Consider the following 12,828-nt stretch of genomic DNA (forward strand, 5'->3'; position numbering starts at 1 on the left):
TCTGGAGTTCTATATGCCTCACTTAGGTGTATATCATGTCCTTTCCCCATATTTGGGAAGTTTTCTACTATTCTGTAAACAGAATTTTAATGTTATTTGTGTTGACCCCTGCTTTTTTCACTGACACTTATTATTCTCACGTTATTTTGCTTTGTGTGGTCTTACAGTCCTTGGATTGTTATTTCCCGGTTTCTTGTTATTTTTAAGAGATCTTTCCTTTCACAACTGCAAGCTACAAATCTGTCTTCAATGTCTAAAAGTCTATCTTTAGTTTCTTTCTAGTGATTTTGCCAGCTTTCAATGGAGTTTTTAATTTCCTGGATCTCTTTTTGAATCTGTTTCATGTATTCTGAATCTTTTTTATATTGCTCATTCACAGTTTCCCTCATTTTCCTATGTTCCTCTATTTTTTAAAATCTATAACTTCTTTAGAGATGCTTAGCAGTTTCTACAGTATGTTTTTTGTTTCTTCTTTTATCTGAGATAGTATTTCTGTTCTAATTTCTTTTATAGCCTCATGATGTTTTTTGAAATTTTTTGATTTGATTTTTTGAAGGGGATAATATTTTCTTTATACACCATGAGGAGTTTCTTTTGGCTGTGTTTCCTGTTTTACTAATGCAAGTTAATTAAGTTGAATAACAAAAGTTAATATGAAGGGATAACAAGTGCTTTGAGTAGTGGTAGTACATTCTGGAGCCCAATTTTAGTTAAAATTATACTTCTGGTTTTTTCAGAAAATTATATTGGCTTATTTTTTTATTTTGAAATTTTTTGATTTGTCATGCAGGTACATGGTGTGCCATGCAAATTGCTGCTTCATGTGTCTAGGTGTCCACTTTTATCCAGAAAAATCACTTTTACTGGTTTTTTTTTGGTATTATTTCAGGAACAGTCAACATATTTAAAAGCACAAATGTAGTTTTATTATATGCATCTATGAAAAAATCATTTTACACAAATAACAGCATTCTTTTTATATTGTATAGATTCATTAACCTTGTTTTGTTCAAGTGTGTGTGTGTGTGTGTGTGTGTGTGTGTGTGTGTGTGTGTGTGAGTGTGTGCGTGTGTGTGTGTGTGAGATCCTGGAGATTTGTCCAAATCATTGCACAAAAATAGCAGTCTCATTCTGGCTCCATAGTATTTTATTGTATAATTTGAGCTTAATTTACTTAATGAGTCCTTTGTTGATGTTATTTGGAATGGTTCTAATCTCTTGCTCCTGTGAGGAGTGTTGTGATTAATACAGTCTTCATACAGAAGTAATTCCCAATGCATGTGAGTTTAGCAGCAGGATAAATTCCTGTAACAACAACTCACTCAATAACAAGGGACAGATATTTTTAATAGACACTGCCAAATATTCTCCCCTAGAAGTTGTACCTGAAAGTACTATTAAAGGCAATTTATATGATTACCTATTTTCCCATATCCTTCCAATTTCATTCATTTCTGTCTTTTAACACATAGAACTGTGGTGACTAATATAAGATTATAGGCTCATGTCATATGGTCAAAAAAGGTGTTTTTATGTATCATTTGCACATAGGTGGAGAAAATACAGTTGAAGAAGAAAGTTAAAAACTGTTTCTTTGATCTGAATAGTGGATGAAGAAGTAGCATTTAAGCAGAGTGCCTACAAGTGCCATGTGCTCAGTAAATGGAAAATGACTCTTATGGTTCTATAATGAGTTTCACTAAGTTCTCAGAGTGGTATAGTTGGATGGAATAATTTAACACCACGTAGTGGCAACAAGATCTTGTATTTAAGTAATACTTATTACTGGGGTTCATTTCAATAAAATCACATAGTTTAATTGGTCATTTAGCTAACCGCTTTCATGTCGAAGGAGAAAATGAGTATAAAATGTGTACTATTAACAGAAAAAGTTTTTCTTCAAAGTGGAATTCTAAAATTAAATTTTGAAAACACTTAAAAGACAAAACAATACTAGATTACTAATTCCAGCATTTTGACATTTTCCCCATTTTTCCTCCCTGTGTTAGTATGCTGTATACACATATCTGTCACATGTATATATAAGCACCTGATGTATCATGTAGAATTGTAATCACAGTGAAAAAATAATTAGCCAATATTAGATTCAATTTTATATCAGTATTTTTATTTTTTTCATGAACAACTTGTCCATTTTTCTGACTTTCTAAGATTTCACCAACTGAATGTGTCTATTAACTTACTTAACCATTGCTATGGAATTCTTATGCTGATTGGTTTGGACAGATTTGAGGGTCTGCTTTGACTCTTCTCAGTGTTCATGTACATCTAGACATCTACCCGTAAAGCTTCTGGCACTGTATTTGTGCTGAGGATTCACAAGTCTCAATGTTCAGACTATATCCTTGTCAACACTCCACGTCTGTATCTAGTTATCTATTCACATCTTTCCCTTGATTACCACTTCATGTCCACTGCTCAAGGTCTGATTCTTGTTTTCCACCAAACCTTTCACTACTTACTAGATGCAAAATTTTATTAGGCATTTTCTCTACCCAAAAATCACTTCATTGGGAAATGGAGTTGTTCTGGATGTCTCCCTCTTTGAACGTTGCCTTTTCCATTTCACCGGTGTCTTGGTGGATGCTGCTGTTTTTAGTTTCTCCTGAACTGCCTTTGATGTTTCTGCTCAAGTGACCTTCAGATATCAGTGAGTATTTTTCCAGCTAGAAAGCTTTTAAAGGTTCTGTAATAGTTTGGATATGTGTTCCCTAAAAGACCTTATGTTAAAGGTTTGTAGCCTATGGCATTATTGGGAAGTGGTGGAATCTTTAGAAGGTAGGGCCTAGTGCGATGTCTTTGGGTCATTATAGGATTGCCCTTGAAAGAGACTGTGGAATCTCAATACCTTTCTCTTTCTCATTTTGCTTCCCGGGCCATAAGGTATGTGGTTTTGCTTTACCATGTGTTCTTGCTGTGATGCAATGTCTCATCACAGGACTAAAAGCAACAGGGCTAACTGTTCATGGACTAGAACCTCAGAAACCATGAACCACAATAAATCTTTAAATTGATTGTCTGAGGAATTTGTTATAGTAATGGAAAGCTAGCACACACTATCTGTTTCCCAGTGTTTTTCAAGCAATTCTATCAACCTACCTGTATTAGAGAAAGCCCTCATAGATTGAAAGTGGAGAACTTCTTTCAAATCTGTGTTTTACCTTAAAGATTTATGTGAATTATACAGTTCACTCAATTATATATTTGAGTTTATTTTGACAAGAGTTCTCCTTTCAAATTCTTTCAATCAAATTGATGTGTTTTGAAAGAGTGCTATGACTTTTTGTGACTTCCTTTGTGATGTAACCCCATATATTTATAACACTTCTTGAAATAGCATAGCTTTCTAGAATAAAATCTGCCATGCTCACTGTGTCACAGGAGACTACATGTTCAGCAGGCACTTTCACACAGGTCTCTCTCCTCTTGCCAGTGCCTTCTCCCATCCTTCATCCAGTTATGCTGGCCTCTTGTCCTCACCTACCTCCATTCAGTTACCTGCTACATTATTTCCTTATGGCCTTCATCTATTTGTCCTATGTACAATGACTTCTTGACTTTTTATCCTTTCATCTTCTGCTCAAGTTTGGTTTACCTGATGACAAAGATATTTTTAAATATTCAAATCCACTATTATCTCCTCTATGAAAACTTTTCTGATTTTATCAAATATCTACATATGTGTATATACATATATTTCTACATAGATATAGAAATGGTTAATTTCTGATGGTCTAATTCTGATGGTTAATTTTATGTGTCAGTTTGGTTAAGCCATGGTATCCAGATAATATTTGATTAAACAATGTCTTATTACTTTTCTCACTGCTGAGGCAAAGTACTTGACACTCACAAATTTAGGGAGGAAAGGTTTATTTTGGCTTACTGTTCATAGAGGTTTCAGTCCATAGTTGGCTGGCTTCAGGGCAGGGTGGCATCACAGAGGGCTATTGCAAAAGAGGAACAGTCCATAGTAGAGTAGGCAGGAGACAGCAGAAGTCATCAGCCTTCCATTCATCTTTCCTTTTTATTCTACCCAGGGTACCACCCTATTGGTTGGTGCCATCATACCCAGGGTGGACCTTTTGACTGTTCCTGGAGTTCTGTAGTTCACTAGAGTTTTGTGCAGTCTGGGAAATGCAGTTCTTGAAGACAGCTTGATGGTAAGGGGACTGCCTATGTGCCTCTTAATATTATTCCACACACTAAAACTTTTAAAAAACAATTATGAAAAGTGGTAGACAAAAGAATACTATTGCTTACCTCTATCTACCTATCTTTCTATCTATCTATCATCACATAAGAATAATATTCAGAAGAGATTTTTAATAAAAATTAATTCAAAAGGAGTTTGGGTTAAAAATAAACACATAAATTAAAAAGGAATGGGGAATCTGAAGACATAAGAACACTAATACTTAATAATATTAGTAATTCAGAAGGAACATAATGCTAGACTGATGTTCAAAACAGTAATAAAACCCTAAGATTCAAAGAAGTCAGATATTAATGAAATTTATGAACATAAAGAAATGTAATTTTCTCAAATGCAAGTAATACACTGGAGGAAAATTGTCAAAGAGATGTTGTTTGTTTTCAAAATCAGAAGTGCAATAATTCTGAAAAATCACCAGCATGGCCGAAAAAGAATGAGTAGATTAAAGTTTTTAAAAAAACTTTTCTGATATGTCCAAGAAAGAGTAGAGGCCTTCCAAAGTATGAGAAACATGGGAGGGTTACCTGCTAAAACAGGTGCAGTAAAATTACTACACTTAAAAATCAGTTCCAAGTGAAAAGCCAGTATGTCAGTGTCCCAAGAACAAAAAGAGTAATTCTGCCAACTTCTCCTCCCTTCAAAAAATATTTTTATATGCTGCTTTCTTCAGTAACTTTCAAGCTGAACTATTTGTAAAAGGTTTTAAACTTCATAACATCATTACTAAAAACTTCAGCAAAGATATTTATTTATAACATCAGAATGGATGTTATTAAAAAAAACTAGGTATTGTCCTTCAAATGGAAATTCTTATATATTTACTAATATCAGAAAAATAAAACAAAGATATACCATTTCATGTACATACATATAATTAGTAGCTAACATTACTTATAATCTACAGTTACAAGATGTCCATTTAGAAAAGAATTGGGCCATATAACGCATAGAGTATTAAATATAAAATAGGGAGATGAAATGATTTTTTCCATGTAGTCCATATCTATGCTAAAAAAAAGAAAAGCAACTTAACAAAAGATAAAATATTTCTTTTATTGAGACAGATTAGCTGGCAAAATGGATGAACATAAACAAAAAAATGAAAGCTTTTATAGTTTCTTTAAACCTTAGAAACAGAGGAAAAGATGATGCTTGCAAAAACATGTTCATATTGATGAATTAGATGAGCACTAGAAGGAGTTAACAATATATTCTTTAGCTTAGTAATTCTGGAGATAGAGATAATAGTCTACTAATTTCTAACAGGTACATTATTTTAAAAGGCTGATGTCCATGGCTGATTAACATGGCTGATGTCCATGCAATAGGAAAAGGTGGTATAGTAACAATCATGAACAGAAAATAGAAGAAAAGTTGAACTGAATGTCAGACAAAGTTTATAAGAGAGTAGAATTTTTGGATAAGGTCATAGATATGAACTAGAAAATGAAATGTTTATGAAGGATTCCTTATTGTTCAGTGTTTCATGAAAGGACACAGAATCCACTGTGGCTAGTTTAATCAGAGGGATGTTTTAAAAACATAAAATGTCATCTGAAGCCATTGGGAAGGAAACCGTGTTGACCTTCTTCCATGATTTCAAGAGGCATGATATGAATTACCAAGAGGGCCATTTCTTCTTCCGCAATGAGGACATTTCAGAGAAGAGACAAGAAGGAGAGGGTGCCCCCCAGGAACCACACATTTCACACTGGCGCTGGATAGTAGAAACCACAGGAAAGTGACCCTCATCTTCCTTTCACACTGTCCCCAAGGGCGCCAAACTAGTAGAACCTGTATCATATCCAGACAGCAAGCTTAACAGTCTGGGAAAGTCAGTCTTTATTGTTTTGGCCTCAAGAAGGTCTTTTAGATGGACAGTGTCTATCCAGCCACTGCTATTGATCTCAAGAGAAACTTAAAAGGAAAATATATAAAACAACAAAACCAAATCCCTAGCACTGCTGAACCAACCAGCGAAACAAACAAAACAATAAAAAGAACAAAGGAAACTAGAAATATCTGTCATAACCAGTTTTTCCTAAGTTTCAGCACTCATTTTAATCTACTCCCCTCAAATATCCAAAAGACTACTATAGAGAATTTAAAAAGGCCATCGTAATAAGAATAATATATGCCACAAAGCTACACATTTTTATTCTGAAACTTTTCTTTTGAAAAATAAACTGTTTTAGACAGAGTTATTTTAGACACAATTATGGTATTGATAGAAGGTCCATCATCACATAGTCAGGCCCAGGCTGGGCAAGCCTGTAATCCCACCTATTTAGGAGGCCGAGACTGGAAAATCTCAAGTTTAAGGTCAGTCTGGGCAACTTAGTGAGTTGCTATCTCAAAATTAAAAAGTAAAACGTTTGGAGGATGTAAACCATATTTCTTATACTGCGTTAGACTGAGAGTTTTAATCGGAGGAATAGCAGTGTCTAGTATATGCAAGACCCTAGGATCAATGCCAGCTACAAAGAAAAAGGAAAGGAAGAAAGCAAGGATGAAATAAAGAAAAAAAAAATAGTAGTCAGGCCAACATTAATTCCAGTTGTGTTTATGTTCAAAATAGTAGCTTGGTTTTCTTGCAGTGTGACAGAATTACGGCAGATACTTGGATAAGAGCTCCTGTGCAAACACATAAATCACTAAATAAATCACTTTGAACGCAGTGAAGGTCTCAAAAACATTCTTAAGGAAATAAGCTTGAATCACAAGAATGAGAATGACAGAAGGTACAGCAAAAGCTGCAGGAGTGCTTGGGTGTTTGCTGATCTCACATCCACAGATTTATAGTGGTCACATGTGGAAGGATTAGAGGATAAAGATTTGAGCCTTCAATGTGTAGGAAAGGGCCACGGTAAACACACTCCCTACGATCCGTAGTATTTTCAGATTTTCAGCGTTCTATATTTTTAACTCCTCTATAAAATCCACAATTAAGCATAGTAATTTAGCTCACTTATCTTCTAATTTTAAAATTTCCATAAAAGATGTTAGATGATTAACATACCTTTTTTTTACACATTAAATTGGTTGCAAAGTAAAGAATAGGCTAAACCAACAGATTTTCCCAATGTATTTCTTCAACTTTCCAAATAATTGCTTGAGAGTTGATTATAAATTCATTATATTAAGACCTTCAGGACTTTGTGATATAATTTATAGTACCTTGCATTATAGACAGTGCTTAATACACTTGTTTGGATTTAAAATTGGGTAAATGTGAAACATGGTAGAATTATCTTTAATAGAGGTACAGGAATATTAAGGGGTAGGTGATAGTCCATTGTACATATCATTCTTAGTTAAAAGTTATTCAGATCTTGTCTACAACTCTCCAGTGATGGACACTCACTTTCTTATAAGGCAGTATGTTCTTGTGAGCTCTGGGCTTTTGAAAATTTGATGTGGATTACTTTTCTCCCTGAACTTACCTCGAGGCCAGACTTAGCAGTTCCTCACATCCCCAGACAGCAGATCCAAATCCATCAATCCTTAGAAAGTGAATAGATCTTACTTACCAGTGGTGACTGACAGAACACTAAAGAGAGGTTATATATTCTACAGAAAACTTTAATTAAAATCCTCTTTAGATGCGTTTGAGTCCCCAATTCCCTTTTGAGACCTAGAAATGTTATCTCACTGTTTTTCTCTTCCTTTGTCTCAAATCTAGCTGATGAAATTCCTTATATTTTCAGAGCAATTCAATTTAGATCTCAGCTGGTAACAGCTATCTCAAAACAAAAGCCCTTCAGCTGGAAGTAGCTGTCCTTGTAGAAAGCAGGCCAGTGGCCATCTATTGTTATTTCACAAGTACTTGCTGAAAACCACCAGTATGTAACCATTTCCCCCCTCAACACAGATGGTCTATTACAATATTTGCACAACCAAAACTGGTCCCTGTTTTTGAGATAGAGTGAGGAGGTGGTAACAAGAAAAGGGCATATGTTGATAGGAAAAAATATGATGAAACTATTAAAAAATATAATTCTCTCTACAATTCACTTGGTTTATAATAGGTAAATTAATGTCCTAAGCAGCTATTATATCTAAATAAGTACCTAACTTGCTCCTAAATGGAAATTAAGAATTCTTTTATTAATTGGCTTTATTGTTGTTTTATAATAGCTGTAATTCACATATTATAACATTCACCATTTAACAGTATATAGTTCAATGGCTTTTAGTATATTCATGATTACTACTATTATCTAATTTCAGAACATGTTTATTAATTCAAAATAAAACTTCTCATTCATAGGCAGTCATGTATATTTTTCCTTGCCCCAGATCTTGGAAATCACTAATCTACCATGACACTATGGATTTGCCTGTTCTGAACATTTCACATAAAGGGATGATACAACGTCTGATCTTGTGATTGGTTTATTTTACTTAGCACAGTGTTCTCCAGGTTCATCCATATTGCAGCATGTTATAGTACTTCATTTTTCCTATATCCAAATAATATTCCATTGTATTGTAGGAGATCAGAATATGCTTACTCCAAAACTGAAGGACTGAAGATTGAAGACTATTAAGAAGACTCAGATACAGAAAATCTCTCTACCTTTCCCATTTTAATTAAAAGCAGGATACAACTATGTAAAGATGCTCTTCCTACATTCTCTATGATGGATGTAGTATGAACCAGAGTTCTAATCTGCTTTGAATTGCCTTTTCTTGAGGCTTCTCCAGGGTAATGGTCCACATACGGATTAAAAACTTGTTTTTCTCTTATTAATTTGTCTTTTGATACAGGAGCCTTTCCCAACTATGAACACATAAGGAAATTATATTTCATCTCTAACCATGTGGGTATATGGCTTTTTATCTGTTAACTAGTAGATAGATATTTCATTTGCTTCCTCTTTTTGGCTACTATCAATAAATCTATCAACAGTCACTGAGTCGATAAATGTTTTTCAGGCAGAGTGGAACTGCTGTCACATGAGAACTCTATGCTTAGACTTTTAAGGAACAAATTATTTTCCAAGTGACTGTACCATTGTACATTTTCATGAGCAAGTATAAGTGTGCCACTTTTTACACATTCTCACCATTCTCTTATCTTTTTTATTTTTAGCCATCTTGTGAGTACAAAGCAGTACTCTGCTGTGGTTTTGATGTGTGTTTCCCTGACAAAAAACAATGCTGAGCATTTTTTCATGTGCTTATTTCCACTGGTATACTTAGAGGAAATGTCTGTTCAAACCACTTGAGCTTTTTAAAATTGAGGTGTCTCTTTATGGTGGAGTCGTGAGAGCTTTTTTAGCTAATAAGCCCTTACCAGAAACATGATTTGCAAACGTGTTCCCCTAGTCTGTAGGTTTTTCTAAATTGTAATTATGTTTAGGCAACACTTGATTATTCAAAGGTTAAAGTTTTGCCTCTCTCTTGGATTTGTTCCAATTTAGAAATGCTAATACATGCAGCAGACTCTAAAATGAGATATGGAGGAAGGAAAAACTACAGTGTAGCAGAGAGCAATGTGCTCAATTACCTTTGGCAAATGAATGAATAAAATGTATGTATTTTTCCCTGATTTACACCACTACTCTGACTTGTAGTCCCTGCTGAATGTTGACCAATGGTGTTCATTTTGTGACTTGAAGGTCTGCCAGGGAGATATGAAGTGCTGGAAAGGAACACCTTTTTCCATGTGCATGCTCTGAGCCTTCTGTCTAATCCACACTGAAGCACTAAGCATGGCCAGACGAGAGTCTGCACTTTTTTCATGGTAAGAAGCAATTTAATGTTCTGCTAATGCTCAATAACTTAAGGCAACAGTTGTTGTAGCAGTTCAAAGTTGATGCTGTAGGGTTTTTAATGATTCTGGGCATTTATACAGTGACTGTTTAGTTGGAGTTTCACTTAGAGGATTTCTTACTTAGTACTCCTGATCTGAGAATGCCGAGTGTGGTCTACTTTCTAATTGGCCAACCTCACAGTTTTAGGACCATGGATCTGCAGCTAGGAGGGAGGCCAGTCATATTTCCTGCACATCTGATTAGCTGACTCCACCATGGAGATTGCATTACCGAATCCACAGTCCTAGTCAATGTACCTCCCTTATAATACTTTATCAAGATCATTTCACAACAGAAGTTGGTATAACCCTATGTATACTTTGAAGGTTCAAACACAGGAAAAATCTGAATGATTCAAACTAGGAAGAATCAAAGGAATTCTAGTAGGGACTGCTATTAGTTGAAGCTGAGCAATGAAAGAAGAAACGTGTATAAAGGAAATGGACTAGGTAAAGAAGGAAGAACAAAGAGAAACGAGACACTCCCTTGTAACAGGATATAAACAGGAGTATACCTTTATACAGGCCAACCAGGCTGCCTGGTTCGTATTACTCAGCTCAGTTACCCACATAGTGGACACAGCCAAGGAAACTGCTAGACATATGGACATAGGCTCTTGCTTACTAGTGAAACATCCATGTGGCTATGGGTATGTAAATGATCCCATTAGAGAACAGGCAAAAGGAGATTTTTAAAAATTTATAGATTTACAGAGTGTCTTAGTTATTTCTGGCTGCTGTAGCCAAACACCCAAGAATGGGCAATTTATGAACAGCAGAAATCGATTGCTCACAGTTGTAGAGACTGAGAAGTCCAATTTAGATCAACTCATTGAAGATTCAGTATCTAATAAGGGCTGATTTCTCATAGATGGAGCCTGCTAACTGTGTGCTCATGGCAGAAGGAGTAAAGAAGCTCCTTTGACCTCTTTTATAAGGGCACTAATTCCATTCATGTGATTCCATTCTCATGGTATAATCACCACCTAACAGGCCCCACTCTTGAAATACTGCATTGGGGATTAAGTTTCCATATATCCGAATATGTTCGTGGTAGGGAAGCAGACAGTTGATAAGAAACATTTGTCTTAGTCTAGTTTGGAGAAGACAATTCCTAAAGCCATCTATAATATTGCTTAGTATTTATGGAATATTTTTATTCCCACATAAATGCAAGCACCTTTAGACTTACATGGCTGCTTATCATCATAATATTCCCAACAAGAAAAAAATCTGTTCACCAATTTGTTTAAATCTGAGAGGTAAAGTGACTCTGTTCTGGATGTAGGAAAAGAAAGTCACTGGTATTTAGACCACTGCACAAACTAGGAAGTGAATTGGATACTTTACATTAACTTTACATGAGTAAATTCTTTTAATTCTTATATAGATCTCACAAAGTGGGGCTTATTATAATTTCATAGATTAAAGAAAATTGTATAAACCATTGATCTGGCAATGGAAGAATTGAAACATTTGGAGTGATATTTATTCAGCTATGCCATGTTCTTATTCATTAGTTTTAATGACGGAGAGCAGGTGTCTAGAAGGAGGTATAGAAGGAATCTAAGCACATATTCAGTTATTCTGTCTGACTCTGGTGGGAATAGAGGTAGTGTCATCTAATATAGAACAGAAAGCATGGTAGAGTGAATGAAATGTAATAATGCAATAATCCTTACTTGTAAGGAACTAAAGGGAGCTTTCTGTGGCACAAAGCAACTAGTGACAGACTGCAAAATATCCATTTTCCATCTGCATTTTCATAATACTTTCCTTTTTCTTCCCTTTTTTTTGTCACAGGTATGATATTAACTATGCTAATTTCCTTATTCCTCCATCCTCCCTATAACTACCTACTTTTTAAATTTTATAAAAGGATTTCATTCCATAAAATGCCATCTCCCCAAAGGGAGTAACTTTCATTCAATGAAATGTGGATTGGAGCAGAAATCCATTTGTGGAGTGAATGGCAAACAAACCTGTGATTGGCAGATTCTTAGGTTTCAGATAAGGACCTCGCTGCTTTGATTACCACAGACAGATGAAAGGCTAAGTGTTATTCTTATAAAAAGGATGAAAACCAGATTTGTACCACAAACCATAGTTCCTGTTTCAGTTTTATGAATGAGTTTTCCCTTTACATCTGTGTTTAAATTTTCAAATTTTAGGTTTGGATTGACAGATTTACATATTTGATTTTGACACATTAAAAAAGAATCTTTTCATTTTATTTTTAAAATTATACCTATGCCTTTATTAAGTTTTCATGTGTATGAAAACATTAGTCTTCTGGTTGAGTCCTACAAGGCTTATCACTTGCAGAGTGATACTTGTGGGAAATTTTGGTTCTGAATCCTAATTAGTCCCAAACTTACCACACCATTTGACTTTCCAGTTACGATTAGCATCAACTCCACGGCAGTGAAACTTTGAATTCCTTGACCTTGTTTTTCTCCAAAACCGATCCTATACATAATTAAGGAAACAGGCAAGGAAAAAAGTACTTAAATGTTTATTCATGTGTATTTCAGTAGCTCAATCAGTGAAGGGATTGACTTGCTGAGGAGAGAGTTCTTCCATGAATCGAGAAGCCCAGGGAGTTGAAAGATGACTAGATTAGCAGTGGAAACTGAGGTTTATGTTCTGCCATGAACTTCCTGTCTCTTACCCTTTCTTACCCTCCTTTCTTCACAGGCAGAAGTAAATGGGTTGACCTAGACCTGTAGTTTTTTTAATGATTTATTTGGGATGTACAATTTTTATTTATACA

The 12,828-nt window shown here is 34.9% G+C and overlaps 1 protein-coding gene across 1 annotated transcript in view; it reads right to left on the reverse strand.

Annotated features, from left to right (window-relative positions):
- Cpa6 (carboxypeptidase A6) overlaps positions 1-12,828 on the reverse strand; it is a 315,449-nt gene that overhangs the window by 38,418 nt on the left and 264,203 nt on the right. The window contains exon 8 of the mRNA XM_063257425.1: positions 12,434-12,524. Coding sequence (XP_063113495.1) covers positions 12,434-12,524 — 91 coding nt within the window. The remainder of the gene's footprint in view (positions 1-12,433; positions 12,525-12,828) is intronic.

This window comes from Cavia porcellus, unplaced genomic scaffold (assembly GCF_034190915.1).
Source record: "Cavia porcellus strain 051 isolate PalLab524CR breed Dunkin Hartley unplaced genomic scaffold, mCavPor4.1 scaffold_10, whole genome shotgun sequence".
Lineage (NCBI taxonomy): Eukaryota > Metazoa > Chordata > Mammalia > Rodentia > Caviidae > Cavia > Cavia porcellus.